We start from the raw sequence: 17,465 nt of genomic DNA, 5'->3' as shown, positions 1-17,465 counted from the left end.
ATTCACCACAAACCAGGAAAGGCCTGGTTTGTGGTGAATTAATTTGCTAGTGGGTTTATTCCACGCCTTCTTGGAAGATGCGGGATAAACTCACTACTTCTGCTGTCTGGAATGCACCCTCAAAAGTTCTGGGCTTTTGAAGAGGCAATCCAGATAGTAGTTCCAAAGCTTTCCAGGCTAAATTAGCCTGGAAAACCGCAAAAACATAAACCCTCTGCCCAAAAGCCCTTTAAAAGTAAAAGAACTTACCTGGCCTCTATTAGAGTGGTGCCGGAGCTCTCCTGGCAAGTAGGAATGATGCGTCAGGATGGGGGAGACCACTCTGGCACCACTCTAATGAACTTCAAGTAAGTTCTTTTACTTTTAAAGTGGGGTTGGGGAGGGGGTTTGGGTGTCCAAGTGTTCTCCCAGAAAGATCCGGGAGCACATCTGGACACTTGCCCCAAAGGCATGCACTTTCTGGGGCATGTGTAGATTACGAACCGGGAACAGTCATGTTTTTTAAACGCAAATATTCCCAGATTATTGAGCTGTTGGATGCGCCTGTAGAGGGTGGGGAAGGTGTTCAGAGCAACACAGGAGCTACATAGGGAGCCATTTAGGTCATGCATTCATACCTTTTTACTGCAACTGATTCATTCTTTCTTTTCTCTTTCAGAGAAACATGTTTAGGGTGGTGTAAACTATGGCCCAGTTCTATTACAAGAGAACCGTCAGTGCCCCGTACAGAGATCGCATCCCACTTCGCATTGTGCGAGCCGAGTCTGAATTGTCACCTGCTGAGAAAGCCTATTTGAGTGCGGTGGAGAAAGGAGATTATGCCAGTGTGAAGCAAGCCCTGGAGGAAGCGGAAATTTATTTCAAGATCAATATTAATTGCATTGACCCCCTTGGAAGGACGGCTCTCCTTATTGCAATTGAAAATGAAAACCTAGAGCTCATAGAGCTGCTCTTGAGCTTTAATGTTTATGTGGGGGATGCCCTGTTGCATGCCATCAGGAAGGAAGTGGTTGGCGCTGTTGAACTGCTGTTAAACCACAAGAAGCCCAGCGGGGAGAAACAGGTATTTGGAGAAACTTCCATTTTGAGAGGTAGTGTCCAGAATCAGCAACATCGCCCCAACCCCAGAAAGCTCTTATAAAACCAGAAGTAGATTGAAGAAATAACCTGAGAAGGTTAATCACTGGGGAGTTATTACACACAAAAGATGTTTGAATTAAAACAGCTTGCTTGTGTTTCTGTGCTTCTGTTTCTGTACATGTTTTTGTTCTCATTGTTCATGAACTCAGCTTTTGTGGCATCTCAGAGTCTGCCCTGCTTCCCTTTGCCTGGCAGAGAGGTAGATTACAATGCAGCAGGTAATTCCCATAGAAAACAAGCATGAGCACTTGGATGGACTAGGAGGGGTTAAGAACTCCTGGAAAGTGATGTCATGTCACTTACAACCATCATTTGGTGTTTTTTTTTTAAATTTGCTCAACATTTTCAAGGTTCTTAGTGGGCGGGGAGGGAGGGGAGCTAACAGCTGGAGATAACAGCGGCATATATGATTATAGAGAAATTGAGTATACAGGCAGTCTCCAAGTTTCCAAGACCTCACTTACAAACATCTCATAATTATAAATGGGAGTAAGACAACAGGAAGTGAGAGAAATCTCCCCATAAAAAGGGAAATCACTCTTGTAAGGGTTATCATAAGAAAAAAGGGTGTCTCACCTGAAGCTTTATCACCAATCCTTGTTTCCGCAACAAGCCATTTTAAAAAAATCCAACTATCACAGGTACAGAAAGTGAGGTGAAATCTTCTGAATAGGGGCACAGACAGCAAAACAAAAACCACAGGGATGTTAATCCTCCCCTATGCTATCCAAAGATAGATGAATGAAGTTACACTTTTAAAATGTGCCTGTTCTGACTTACATCTAAATTCAATTTAAGAACAAACCTATAGAACAAACCCATAGAACAAACCTTTAAGAACAAACCCTTAGAACCATTATTGCCCCTTGGCCCAACTACAACATACAGATCCTATCTTGTTTGTAACTTCAGGACTGCCTGTATATTCTTACACAGTTGTTATCTTCTCTCTTTTCTTTCTTTTGGTCTTTCTTTCTCTTGCTCTCTCTCTGCCTGGATCTACATTATCCTATAGCCCATTATCTGATCTGCTTATTCCAAATTATCTGGCCATGTACACTTAGGGCCCTTCTACACAGACCCTAAAACCCATGATGGGTCACGGGTGTACCTGAGGCATCCAAACAACATCTCAGATAAACCCAGATTATACTAAAGTAAGCTGGGATTTCTCATTTTACTCCCGATTAAACACCTAACCACAGGTCCGGATCTTTGACTTCCAGGACCACGTTCTACGATTCCGGAATCAATCCCCACAGACTCAGCACCTCAATAGATCTGAACCTGTCAGTAAGATGCTTAATTAATCTGAAGTAAAATGAGAAATCCCAGTTTACTTTGGAATAATCTGAGTTTAATCTGGAATAATCCCAGTTCTTCAGGTTCCTGAAGCTCAAAGGAGTAGGATGGCATTCTCAACCTCCCCCTTCAGCCCCCAGCCCCCCTCCCCCAATTTACCCTAGCGGGCTGGCCGCATGCTCAGGCCCTTCTGTGGAAAGTTCCTGTTATGTCGAAACATCTCAATGCATCATTTTGATGTAAGTTTTTGGGGGGAAATGAGCTGGCTCCATACCTTCTGGGCTGCCTCCACCGCCCTCTCCCCAGGTTAAGGCCCAGGTTTGGGGTGTGTGTGTGGATTAAATCCTCGGAGGAACTAGGATATAATATGCCAGTTCCCCCCAGGATTTATCCATGTCTGTAAGGGCCCTCATATAATCCAATTCAAAGCAGATAATCTGGTATCACATTCTGAGATATAGGGCAGGATAGATCTAGCCCCCCCCCTCTTTAATGAGCTGGTGTTACAAATTTAAATTCAATTAAATTCACTTCAATTTTCATACATTATCAGTACTGTGTTGAAAAAATGTAAGAGAACAATAGGTTTAAATGTCTAGAGGCATCTCACAATTCATACAGTATCATTTAATTACACTGTCTTGCTCTCATGGATTCAGTAGAAAAAATGAGCAAAGTACATAATACATTTTGTAATTGCAAAATAATTGCTCTATAGTCTTTAGGAAAGCATTTGGTTTAATAATTTTTCCTGTGTTGTTTGCATTGCTACATTACCAGGTATTCTGAACATAGGAAACAATAGATTTTTTGCTACATCATCCCCCCATTCCTCCTTTTTATTCTCTTTCCAGGTAATGGTTCTCTTGACATTTCTCCTTTTTCAGACACATTTTTTCTACAACACCATATGCCTGGAGTAATCTTGCTTTCTGCACACGTCCTACATGAAAATAAATAAAACCATTTATGAATCTCACCAAAACAAAAAAGTACAAGAACGGAAGGTGGTACGGGTGCCTTTCTTTAGTCTTCTCTGACTGAGACCCCTTCCACACTGCAATATAAAATCCAGATTATGTGCTTTAAACTGAATTATATGCCAGTGTAGGCTTATAGAATCCAGTTCAAAGCAAATAATTTGAATTGTCTGCTTTGATAATGTGGATTATATGGCGGTGTAGAAGGGGCAAGAGAGTACTGGTGCCTCACTGCATTTTAAATCCTATGATTCAATAGCATTGAGCTATGGCAGTTAAAGTGGTGACAAACTGCATTCTTTGTACAGTGTATATGTACTGGCCCTGACTAGGGGGAGTTCCAGACATATATTAAACCCACTTCAGAATGGGTTTAAGTCCGCACAGCCAGGGGAAAAAACGGGCTTTGCCCATTGACTGTCCACATGTCATCCCGAAAATTTTCGGGATGGCATCTGGCCATCCAAAAAAACCCCAAAACCCTTAAAAATAAAAATTAAGCTTACGGAGAGCCATTAGACCTCTCTTCAAGCCTGATGGAACATACCAATGATGTGTGAGGAAATGGGGGAGGTCGCACCTGGCTCCCCCATCTCCTCACATGTCATTGGTATGTTCCATCAGGCCTGAAGAGAGGCCTAATGGTACCCAGTAAGTTTTATTTTTATTTTGTGTTTTGTGGGGAGGGGAGGCGTTGGGAAACAGGTGGGCGCCATCTCACATATTTGGGCTTCAGGTGCCCAAAAGATGCAAGGTGGGTGTGTGGACAGGCCCCTCAGCTAGTCCTAGGGCTATCCGGCAGTCTGTCCCCACAGAGTCCAAAGCCCATTAGACCCGTGCTTTTCACAAATTATTGCAGGATAAAGCAGGGGTTTCCTGCTTTGACTCAAATTAATCCACTTTTACTGAAAAAATAAATGTGTCACAAAATGGGGAACCAAAATGCCTGACCATAAGGAATTTGTCAGGCCCTCACCTTCTCCTTTGAGACATTTCAGGAGGAAGTTCTCCAGAGTAACAGTACCACACTTACACAGCTAAAATGGACCTTGTTGGGGTTTGGTCCCAGAAACCATTGGTAAAACAAATAAGGCTTACTCAGGACCCTAAAAACTTATGAGGTCCTAGAGAAAGTTAAGATCAGGAGGAAGGATGTGCATCATAAGATTTTAAAACTTCCCATAGGTGAACTGGAGAAATTTATGGAGAGGAGAGGGGATGCCTTTGTTCTTTTACTCCAGAATCCTGCGGATTCCCTTAATTATTTAATTTGGGGGCAGGAGGTATCAGGAGAGTGAGACACAACCCTCCTGAAACCTCCTTTTCCCATTTGCCAGTCATGATCATTTAGAATTCCTGTTCCAAAGTTGGCAAGAACATCCCAAGGGCACTGTTGTATATGGGATGAGGTGTGAAGACAAAATCTGCAAGACCTGGATTTCATTGGGCCCAGACCTGGGGCCTGGAGGTAGGAGAAGGAATGCACTAATGTTGATGTCCCACCAGACCATAGAGTGGCTGTGGAGCTGTTCTTAAATTTGAAGGGAGTGGGGCTGATGATACACCGTATCCTGTCTAAATGTGGATACTGATTTGTTGCTGCTCTTCTACATTTTATGGTTATGAGTGTTATTGTGGCTAAAAACCATACCTAATTGTGGCTAAAAACCATAACTAAATCAGGACGGCAATAACAACGGACTTAGCAAGCCATATATAGTCCTCCATCCAGGTATGTAAACAAGTATGGTAGCCTTCTATGCAATGTGTCATCAGTAAATCACAAATCGGCTGTCTGGGACCAATGGGACGATAGAAATGCAGTTCAACTGGTGTTTTCCATGCGAGGGTGATGAAATAGCTCTGAGTTTTATTTCAAGCTTGAACTCTATATATGAAATAGGTTCTGTCCGTTGGATAAAACTGAGATTGAAACCTGGAATGTATATGCTTCTACACCGACATGGAAACCACCAGCAGTCACTGCAGAGCTGTGTGGATTTGTGAGCAGAGCTGAGTATCGTGGTACTCAGTGTGGTGATGTGTGGACTATGCCACTCTGAGAGTTATAGAGTGCCATGGCATGTCTCTAGGAAAGAAAAAAAAAAGTTATAGTGGCACATTGGGGAAAAACCTACCAGAGCCCCACATCTGGTGATTTAAGTAGCATTGATGTAGATGAGTGGTGGGTTAGGGTTATATGTGACCTGCCTTGGGTTCTGCCGAAAGGATTGCAGCCATATCAAGGTGTAATGTTTCTCATCATGATCCAGTTGACATACATGGTCCACAGCTGCCTTGGAGCAGATATTCTCTCTGCTTTACTCCCCATTTAAGAAACCTTCTCAGATACTGCCTGTTCCTATTTTCCCCAGTTATATGTTCTTGGAATTCCCTGTTTTCTTGATCATATATTGGAAGATTTCCCTCTGTACTTTAAATGTATTCATATATGTATGTGTGTGTGTGTGTGTGTCACTGTTCAGTAAATAAAAAGTGGTGTACAAACTGAAAGGATCTGTAAGCAGCATTGAAATTTAAATATTGAAATAGATTAAATGTTGCATTCTAAACTTATAAAATACTTACAACTACAACTCTTTAGTAGAATCAAACAAACCTAACATATACAGTAGAGTCTCACTTATCCAAGCCTCGCTTATCCAAGCCTCTGGATGATCCAAGCCATTTTGTATATCATGAACTACTTTTTTTTCAAATTTGTTGTATAACATGATGTCTGGGGCTTAATTTGTAAAATCATAACCTAATTTGATGTTTAATAGGCTTTTCCTTAATCCCTCCTAATTATCCAAGATATTCACTTATCCAAGCTTCTGCCTGCCCGTTTAGCTTGGATAAGTGAGACTGTACTGTATCTCATTATTTATGAGCTACACTGTAGCTGCTACAGTAATTGCCTGTTGTACATGACAGCCAGTGCAGTTTGTTCAATATTTCAATTAAGTCCTTGTAAAATAGTTGGCATGCAGTGGTAATTCCAATTTTTAAGGTAAGTGCTGCTGAAGTGACCAATTGTCCTTAGTATTTGACACTCATAATTGGAATTAGATGACAGTGTTTGATAACTGACATCTTCTTGCACTTCACATATGTTTGCCTGTCAAAAGCAAAAACAGTTGAGAATCTGCCCACTACATCAAGAAGATGATAGAATTCTTAAGTGATAGGTTTTGTCTGCTGACCCTTCTGACCCTGGAATAAGTAAGGACAGGTAGGGTATAGTTTAGGAGTTCATACAGACAGACAAGAGAGTAGAGGCAGATAAAACATCTGTCTGCTGGTACAGATGGCAAATTAGGTGGGATTTACTGCAGGAGGGAGCTGATTTCTCTGCTAGCATTCCCTTTTTAATAATGTCACTACAGGCCTGACTTCAACTGGTGGATGAAATGGTTCAGTGTCCTCATGTGTGACATACTTTCACCTCATTGGAGCTGCAACAACAATAATTGAACTAATTTGATTAGTTTTAAATGGAATTAGGCAACTTCATAGGAGATAAGCATACCAAAAAGTCATGAGGGCTGTACTCATTATGACTTCAAAATAGGGATGGAAATAATATTCTAAAATACTTGGGAAAATGTTTTTAAGAGACATACTTTTTGAGTGTTGAGAAAATGTGAAGATCAGAATCGTAGACTGATTAAAATCTTTATCACATCAGATTTATTCTGTATAAAATTTACACACAACTGTTTTGTGAAATGTTACAGTAGGCCTTTGACTTTTGCAGGGGCTAGGTATGCAGAACCCCAACAATAGTGGGAAAACTGAAAACAAATCACTTTTTATCTGAGAGAACACCTCTCTAGGAATTTCTAATGTCCAGGATGACTATGGTCAACTTCTACCAGAGGTTGACCATAGAATTTTCCTGGATGACCTAGAGATATTTAGGAATAACATACCAATCAAATCCTTGAATAATTAAAACCACCAAAGATAATTGCTGCAAATGAAGATGGCTAAAAGTGTTTTCATGCCATTGTATTTCCGGTTTCTATGTGAAAAAAGGTGATAGGAAGAAAATCAGCTCATTTAAAATGTAGTGCTGGACAGATGTTCCATGGATATTCTGAACTACAAAAAGACACATAAATGGGTATTAAAGCAAATAAGACCCTTTCCATGCCGCTGAATAAAATCTCACATTACTGTACATACTCAAGTATAAGTCGACTTGAATATAAGCTGGGGCACCTAATTATACCACAAAAAAGTGGGAAAACTTATTGACACGAGTATAAGATGCTTTGAATGTGATTTTCCTGCTTCTTGGCAGGGGATTGGACTGGATGGCCCATGAGGTCTCTTCCAACTCTATAATTCTATGATTCTATAAAACGAGGGTGGGAAATGCAGTAGCTACTAGTAAATTTCAAAAATAAAAATAGATACCAATAAAATTACATTAATTGTGGTATCAGTACGTTAAATATTTTTGAATATTTACATAAACCTGTAATTTAAGATAATAATCAGACTTTAGTATGATAAGACTTTCCAATTCTTATTACCTATATACTCGAGTAAAAGCTGACCCAAATATAAGCCGTCCAGGACCCTCACTTGAGTATAAGCCAAGGGGGGATTTTTCAGCCCTAAAAAGGGCTGAAAACCCCAGCTTATACTTGTGTATATGCAGTATTTGCATTGAACTGGAATATATGGCAGTGTGGGGGCCTCTGGTGGCACAGTGTGTTAAAGCGCTGAGCTGCTGAACTTGTGGACCAAAAGGTCACAGGTTCAAATCTGGGGAGCGGAATGAGTGCCCGCTGTAAGCCCCAGCTTCTGCCAACCTAGCAGTTCGAAAACATGCAAATGAGAGTAGATCAATAGGTACCTCTCTAGCGGGAAGGTAATGGTGCTCCATGCAGTCATGCCGGCCACATGACCTTGGAGGTGTCTACAGATGACGCTGGCTCTTTGGCTTAGAAATGGAGATGAGCACCAACCCCCAGAGTCAGACACGACTGGACTTAACATCAAGGGAAACCTTTACCTTTACCTATATGGCAGTGTGGACTCAAGATAACTCAGTTCAAAGCAAATATTGTGGGATTTTCTGACTTGATTTTCTGGGTTATATGCCTATGTGGAAGGGTCCCAAGCAGAGCCGGCCCTAGGTATTTTTCAAGTGTAGGCGAACAGAATTTTGCCCCCCCCCCCCCAAAAAAAAACCAATCACTGAAAAATAAAAACGTTGGATAAGCAAAAATGTTGGATAATAAGGAGGGATTAAGGAAAAGCCTATTACACATCAAATTACATTAAGATTTTACAAATTAAGCACCAAAACATCATGTTTTACAACAAATCAACAGAAAAAGCAGTCTCGACTGCGCCCCCGCATGTTTTGCGCCCGAAGCGACCACTTAATTTGCCTCATTGTTGGACTGGCTCTGGTCCCAAGACTCCCTAGAAACCAAAATGACTGATACTTTAGCTATATCATGAGAAGACAGAACCCGATAGAAAAGACACAAATTCTTGCCAACTTAGAAGTAGGAAAAGAGGAAGACTGTATTCCAGGTGGATTGACAAAATCAAGGAAGCCATGGCACTGAGTCTGCAACACTTGAGAAAGGCTTTTGATAATATGATGAATTCAAGGTCTCTCATTTATAGGGTCATGATAAGTCAAAGTTGCCTTTATAACACTTTAACAGCATAACAACGATGCAGATAATGCTGCAAAACAGCCATGTGTAAATTTTAGTCTTTAACTATGAATAGACCTTGAAATTAGTGCTGTTTTCCAAGACATTTTCACAGTAGGAAGAAAATTGCTAAAATTACTCACTGCTTCCTCTCAGGAAGATAATTAATGAAGAATTTGATCATATTCCAGGATCAAAGTTGGCATGTCTATCTTATATCAGCTGCAGGGATACAACAGTTTCCAAATAGGAAATTTAATGGGTGCATCTCTCTGTGTGTCTCTTACATGCACATGTACTGGTTAACCTTTACATGACTTACACATGATATGTATAATGAGTACAATATACAAATATGGCTACTTTTATTTTGAGGACTAGAATTGAAAAAGAATAGAAATTGAAACTAGCAGCCTAAGAGGAAGATGAAAACTGCCAGGCTCTGACAAGAGTGGAGAGCAGATTTTGTAGAGGAAAATGTTGAGTGAGCACTGAGGCAGAGAGACAGAAAAATCAGGAAGAAAGAAAGGGGTGGTGGAGAAGGGGAAGGGTAGTAGGAAATAGAACCATCTCCCCAGAGGTAGGTTGAAGAGAGTACAAGGAGATTTCATTGGGTTCGAGGGCCTGATCTACTGAGGTCCCAGATGAAAAAAAGATTCAAGGTTTTCTTGAAATGAAACATGTTACAGTTTAGATGATGCATAAATGAGAAATGATGCAAAAAGTAAGAAATAAATGCAAACATTTTAACACATACCCTCCAGTCTATTCTTTGCAGATAAATATTAAACCATTCCACAAAGATTTATTAAAGTTCACAGGTGTTTAAATTTTCTGAATTAGCAGCCTGCTTTCCTCTTTCCAGGGTGAATCAAACTAATCTCCCAGATTCTGTAAATTGCTTATAAGCACACAAACTGAGAGGTAGATTTATCATCTGCCTGTGTATGACAAATCACTAGCTATCCACTATAAAAGGGGGGATTTCTCAGCTTTTCTGTAAAAACATCTTTATCAGAAGTTGGCACATAGAACCAGGATGTCGCAGGAAGGCTTACATGGAAGCTTCTCATGTTGGTGCAATTTATGTAATACCCTGCTTGGTAAACTAAAGGCTGTAGGAGCCCACCATTATAAACTTCACAAGTCTTTGCAAATTACTCATATGTAGGACAGTCTTGAAGTGCTCAGCTGAATTTCTCATTGGTTTTTTGCTGCTAAATCCATTGTAAAGGGATTAAAGTACTAACCTATGTATAGTTGTCACAGGCTACTGGAGTAGAAAAACAAAAAGACCAGCAAGTGAGAAAGTAAAAGCAAGAAAAAAGAAAGTGCACTGGGGTGGGAGAACAAATTTTTAACTCAAGCAAAATCAGTTGCTTTCATTAGTGCTTTAATAAGCTTTTTATTTTTGAAGGTACCCTAGAATTCTGTCCAAAATGAAGGCATTGCATCTCTGTTTTGAAAATGCTTGTTTCTGAAACTAATACATAGAATCCCACACATTAGGCATCAACTGTATTCATTAGCCGTCCATCTGTTATTGGCAGAAGCTCATTATTTGAATTTTATGTAAATCTTGAAATGGGCAACTCTGGGACATCAGAATGTGAGATTATTTCTTCTTCCTGCTGGCTGCGTGGATGCTGTGCTTGAGGTTGTTTTGTCCTCTGTGGGATAAGGGGAATCAAATTTTTCAAATACTGTTTGGAGACTTATGGGTGATTAGTTTAATTGGAAACCTGGAAATATCCAGGTGTGGGCTTTAACAATCCTGGGGGTCAATCCTCACAGCAATCCCACATAAATCCCTCCTTCCCTCCCCCAAAAGGGCATTTTGATGCACCAGGAGCTCAGGATGGAGGTGCCTGAGCATGCTGCAAGGCCACTTAGGTAAGTTTAGGGGGAAAATGGGGGGCTGGGGGAGGGCATCTAGCCTCCCCTCCCCCCAATGAAAGCACGTAGTTTGGGGTGGGGTGGGGACTGAATCCCAGAAGGAATGGAAATTAAATATCCCAGTTCCTCCCTGGATTTAGTCCTGTGTGGAAGGGGCCAAAGACTATCTTGTTATGCTTCATTTGGTTTTCAGGCAGTGTAAAAATAAAACCTACATTGTCTTGTTTTCATTCAAAATGCCTCTTCTGCTTGAACAACTATCAGACTTGAAGACAGAGAGAGAAGGAGAGAGTAGTATTGGTGACAGCCATGACACAGATCCTGTTCTTCCCCCCTTCCTTGACTGACAGGTACAGGAAAAAGAGAATGGCAGCTGTGGCCCATGAGGAGCCGTTCACACCATGCCCAAACTGTGGGGTTGCTTTCTTGTAATAAGTACCAGAGTTTCATCCTTGTGATAAGTACCGGAGGTCTATGGATGTCATGTAGGAGCAACTTTTCAGTCAGTATGGGCTATTGAGCTCATGTAGATGAGTCCTCAGTCTTTGGATATAGGAGGGACCATCATAAAATTAGTTCTGGCCATTGAGCTACGAAGAAACTATAACTCTGTTCACTTTTTCTCCCACACAGGTTCCACCTATACTTCTGGACAAGCAGTTTTCAGAATTTACACCAGACATTACTCCCATTATCCTGGCTGCCCATACAAACAATTATGAGATCATAAAACTTTTAGTACAGAAGGGTGTTTCTGTCCCCCGACCTCATGAAGTCCGTTGTAACTGTGTGGAGTGTGTCTCCAGCTCAGATGTGGACAGCCTTCGCCATTCCCGTTCAAGGCTGAATATCTACAGAGCTCTTGCCAGTCCATCGTTGATTGCCCTATCAAGTGAGGATCCTTTTCTTACAGCTTTTCAGTTAAGCTGGGAACTTCAGGAGCTAAGCAAAGTGGAAAATGAATTTAAATCTGAATATGAGGAACTGTCTCAGCAATGTAAGCAGTTTGCAAAAGATCTCTTGGATCAGACCCGAAGTTCCAGGGAATTGGAAATCATCCTTAACTACAGAGATGAAAGCAGCCTTATAGAAGAGCAGAGTGGCAATGATTTGGCAAGATTAAAACTGGCAATTAAGTATCGCCAGAAAGAGGTAAGTTGCAGCATATTATTTTTGAAGTAATTAATGTGTGAGATAATCATCACAGACTATTACTTGTGGCCAGTATGATTGTCTTCCAAAGGTAGAGTCTTGGTAGTGGGTCCATAAGTTACTGTAGAGACCTATTCTGGATCTGTATGGTCTTTCACAATGAGGACATAGATTTCTAGACGGAAGGGTTTACATGACAAGGGTTTATTTTACATGCCTTCCTCTTGGCACATTTCTCCCTTTTGCTCTCTATTCATGCTTCCTCAAAATCCATTTCACTGTTGGTAACTATTAGATTGCTCGGGGGCTAGGGCTTCCCAGTGCTTGGTATTTATTCCACATTTTTAGGCTAGCTTTAAGCCCATCTTTAAATTTCTTTTGCTGTCCACCAATATTCTATTCAATTCATGAGCTGAAACTAAAGTAACTGCTTTGGGAGATGGTGATCAGACATTTGGACAACAAAGCCAGTTCAGCGAAACTGATGGCGGAGGATCATCATTTCAATGCTGGTGTTCATTACTTCTTCCAGAACACTGATGTTTGTCCACCTGTATTCTCAAGATATTTACAGGATTTTCCAAAGGCAATGCTGATGGAATAATTCCAGAAATTGAGTGACGTGGTCCATGTTTTGCAGACATACAATAGAGTTGGAAGAACAATAGCTTTATAAACATACATTTTGGTATCAGCTATATTGGCGCTCCATGCAGTCATGCCGGCCACATAACTTCGGAGGTGTCTACAGATAACGCCGGCTCAATTTAGAAATGGAAATGAGCACCAAACCCCAGAGTCAGACACGACTGGACTTAACGTCAGGGGAAACCTTTACCTTTACCTTTACTATATTGGTGCTCAGTACTTATATATAGCGGACCTCAGGTGATTGATTTGTTTCTTACAGCCTAAAGGAATAGGATATTGTATGACTTTAAATTGTATGTATAATATGTTTTTTATGTCTGTTTTATATCTTCTGTTATGGGGAATGGGAATTTTTAAAATTATTTTAATGTTTTAAATGTTGTAATTTGTTCATAGTTACCTGGGGATTTATATTGTATTTTTGACTGTAACTGTCTAAATTTTGTAGGTTGTAAGCTGCTTTGAGTCCTCTTGCAGGGAGAAAAAAAACCAGGATAGCAATAAATAAATAAATAAATTTTATTTACAGTATTTATATTTCACCCTTCTCACCCCAAACATTTTATTATTATTTTATAATAATAAAATGTTTTCTGTAGATACAATTCTCTAGTAATCCTTAGGTCCTCCAATGCAATTTGATGGGCAGCTTACAGTGGACATTGACCACAGAGTTGTACTGGAAGACCTAGACATTCCTACCTAATTGTTTTCTCAGGATAAAAAATAGGGTTTTTTGTGATTTTTCATTTTCATGGACATTTTGTGCTCCTAACCCAAGCAAGTGTGTGTGTGTGTGTTTGGGGGGGGGGGGTTGTTAACAGGTGATTCATCTAAATGTGAGTGGGTACCTTCATGATGAATTCTTCTTAGCATCTTTAACAAGGTTTTCCAAGAATGCAGCATGAAAGGCTAATGTCTCTTGCAACAGACAGTTCTTCATGACAGGCCCAAAATGTGGGACCTGTAGCGGGTTTACCTGAGGAATTCAAATGAGGCGAATATTGATTTCATAGCACATCGTAGAATCATAAAATCATAGTTGGAAGAGACCTTGTGGGTCATCCAGTCCAACTCCCTGCTAAGAAGCAGAAATTGTTTTGGCAACTTGCTCTGTGAGGAAAAGGTAACAGCTGCAGAACTCTTCCTTATTGGGGTGGGTGGTTTAGCTCCTCCCACAGCTTCCCCTCCCACATTTTCAACCTGGGAACAACCAAGGCCACTACATTACAGAAAAGGCCAAACTTCCAGATGATTTCAAAAAATCCAGTTCCCCGGCACCTTCTGAAATGCTGGCCACTACGCTTAAAAATACACGAGGAATGCTCTCTTCTACACCTGAAGCCAAACTAATGTGGTGGGAGCAGTGGCTTCCCAGATTTTAAGTGTAGCAGTCAGTGGAATTTAGTACATGTGATGAAGTGGCTAGTTACTTGGGGGTGGGAGCAGGGGGTCAAAAAGAAGCTAGTAGTAGGAAAAAGTAAATGAGCACAAGAAAATGCTAAGCCTTCTCCCTCTGGCTACATGTCGCTTTAAATGTCCCAAAGTGATATTATTGTTTCTTCTGCAAAGGTGAAATTTGGAACATGCATCCCTGAGGAATAATGTGTTGGTTCTTACACCCTAATTCTTTCTAAGCTTTGCTTAATTTTAACTACTTTTTAATTATTTCTGATTTTTAAATACTGGAAACAAAAGCTGGGTTAAATATGAATATGAACAATATTTTATTTTTCAAAAGCCATCGTGCAATGCACAAAAACCCCACTGAGTGTTTGTGTGGGTAGATATAGACACATTGCATGTTATTAACATTTTCAGAATTGCAATTAAGAAACCATGTGAAGCTATCAGAGCAAAGGCTGAGAAAACTGCTGATTTTCCAAGACTCATCAACCCCAAACAGTACAGGGACAGAGGAACTTTGGTCCAACTATCTCTGGAAAGCCACAGGTCCCCAGGTGTTGTGTTAGAAGTTAGTTGGAACTAGTAAAGTGTAATTAGCTCTGTCTCTATCCATACCTAATACCCCCAAAGGGATCCAGGAAGCATACTGTTTTCTACTGCACTTATCCTTTATGGAATCATCTGTCCCAATATTAACTATGTTTTTTGTTGTCTCTGTGAATGCACACATATGGAGTTACTGTACCTGTGCTGACTTCAATGGAAAGCTTCTCAAGCTGTATTTTCCAGACTTTGGTGGTAGCCTCTCCCACTCCTTTCAGGGTATAAAAGGTGCCCTGGCTGCACGGACCCCAATTCCTTTTTTCTGCCATGCAACTCTTCAGAACTTTATAGAATTATGCATTTTAAGCCCCGCACCCAGCATGTCTCTAAAATCCCAGACTTGGATGGACATGCAAAATGCCTCCTCTGCCTTGGGGAAGGCCATGTTGTAGGCTCCTGCCACCATTACCAAGCCTTCACAGCATCTAAAGGCTCTACTATACCAGAAATCCTTGGCACCATTAACTTTAACAACCCCAGCAGCTCCAGCACCTCCCACGGCTTGCTCAACAGCCTCCAGTGCATCAAAAGGCTTGAAGACTTCTGGGGTGCCTAAGACAGCCCACTCAGTCACCACATTGATCTTGCCCATCCGACTGCCACTGGACAGACCACCCTCGACTTTGAGCTTGATGGCCTCAGTAAGATATACTTGATCAACATGACCACTCCATCTTTGACTTCCTTGATGAAGGTAGTGTTTAAGTGGGTGTGTGAGGATTCTCGACGGGCACAATTTGATGGGGCTGCCTTGATGCTAATCCCGCCAACTCCGAGGAAAGGTCTCGAATCCCACTTGGCCACCCAAGCCCAACCACCACCAAAGAGAAGAATGGCCCACCAGTCTCCTCCTCTTCTTCATTAAGAAAAAATCAACCCTCTTCCTTGGCCACCTTGTCCCACAGGTCATTTTCCGCCATCCATCCAACTCAGCAGACCTGGCCGTCTCCCAACTCACCTAGCCAACACCTTTCAAACGGAATCATAGAATCATAGAACAGTAGAGTTGGAAGAGACCTCATGGGCCATCCAGTCCAACACCCTGCCAAGAATCAGGAAATCACATTCAAAGCACTCCCGACAGATGGCCATCCAGCCTCTGCTTAAAAGCCTCCAAAGAAGGAGCCTCCACCACACTCCAAGGCAGAGAGTTCCACTGCCGAACAGCCCTCACAGGGAGGAAGTTCTTCCTGATGTTCAGGTGGAATCTCCTTTCCTGTAGTTTGAAGCCATTGTTCCGCGTCCTAGTCTGCAGGGCAGCAGAAAACAAGCTTGCTCCCTCCTCCCTATGACTTCCCCTTACATATTTATACATGGCTATCATGTGTCCTCTCAGCCTTCTCTTCTGCAGGCTAAACAAGCCCAGCTCTTTAAGCAGCTCCTCATAGGGCTTGTTCCCCAGACCCTTGATCATTTTAGTCGCCCTCCTCTGGATGCTTTCCACCTTGTCAACATATCCCTTCAATTGCGGTGCCCAGAATTGGACACAGTATTCCAGGTATGGCCTGACCAAGGCAGAATAGAGGGGTAGCATAACTTCCCTGGATCTAGATGCTATACCCCTATTTATGCAGGCCAGAATCCCGTTGGCTTTTTTAGCAGCCGCATCACATTGTTGGCTCATGTGTAACTTGTTGTCCACAAGGACTCCAAGATCTTTTTCACACGTACTGCTGTCGAGCCAGGCGTCCCCCATTCTGTATCTTTGAATTCCATTTTTTCTGCCGAAGTGAAGTATCTTGCATTTGTCCCTGTTGAACTTCATTTTGTTAGTTTCGGCCCATCTCTCTAGTCTGTCAAGATCATTTTGAATTCTGCTCCTGTCTTCTGGAGTGTTGGCTATCCCTCCCAGTTTGGTGTCATCTGCAAACTTGATGATCGTGCCTTCCAACCCTTCGTCTAAGTCGTTAATAAAAATGTTGTACAGAACCGAGCCCAAGACGGAACCCTGCGGTACTCCACTCATCACTTATTTCCAAGATGAAGACGATGAATTGGTGAGCACCCTTTGGGTTCTTTCGCTTAACCAATTACAGATCCACCTAACCGGAATTTTGTCTAGCTGTCAGAACCCTGGCTGCTGGGCACCAATAACCTTACACAGAGGCCAGTCTCTATCTAATATCTTTATTAAAGAAATATATAAAATCAATAAAAACAAGTGAAGAATATAGTTCAGAAACAGACCTTTCAAAAGAGGTCAAATATAGTCCAAAAAGGTATTGTCCAATAAATGATATTAGAGTTCAAAGTTTTAATCCACTTGACCGAAACACACACTCTTGCCAAGCAATAGTGTGCGGAAATGTCAGAGTCTTAAAGTCCAATGAAGCTTGACAACAAGGCTGGAAATAAACTTGATTCTTGGCTAGGTCCGTGACTGGAGACAAGGCAAAACGTGAAGCATGGAGCAGGATCCGTGGTTAACAGCAAGGTAAGGCAAGGCTTGAAACTCGATCCGGGAAGCAAGGAACTGGGGTTACGAAGTCCACACACGAACTCTCTCCTGAAGCTGATCAATTGACTCCGCAAAGAATCTCTCGCGCCAAACCCCTATATTGGGTCTCGTTTTCCCGCCAACAATCTCTTTCCCTAGAGAACAAGAAGCGAAACCCAACTCTGTCCAGATGCAAGACTCCTTAGATTT

At 41.5% G+C, this 17,465-nt stretch overlaps 1 protein-coding gene across 2 annotated transcripts in view; it reads left to right on the top strand.

Annotated features, from left to right (window-relative positions):
- Window positions 1-17,465, top strand: part of trpc4 (transient receptor potential cation channel subfamily C member 4) — a 181,867-nt gene that overhangs the window by 76,531 nt on the left and 87,871 nt on the right. For both annotated transcript variants that reach the window (XM_003216851.4, XM_062971373.1), the window contains exons 2-3: window positions 659-1,063; window positions 11,639-12,157. In XM_003216851.4, the coding sequence (XP_003216899.1) occupies window positions 686-1,063; window positions 11,639-12,157 (897 nt within the window). In that variant the 5' untranslated portion in view covers window positions 659-685. The remainder of the gene's footprint in view (window positions 1-658; window positions 1,064-11,638; window positions 12,158-17,465) is intronic.

The sequence above is a fragment of the Anolis carolinensis genome, chromosome 2 (genome assembly GCF_035594765.1).
Source record: "Anolis carolinensis isolate JA03-04 chromosome 2, rAnoCar3.1.pri, whole genome shotgun sequence".
In the NCBI taxonomy this organism is placed as follows: Eukaryota; Metazoa; Chordata; class Lepidosauria; order Squamata; family Dactyloidae; genus Anolis; species Anolis carolinensis.
The sequence above is the reverse complement of the archived record's forward strand: the minus strand, read 5'-3'. Positions and strand labels throughout refer to the sequence as shown.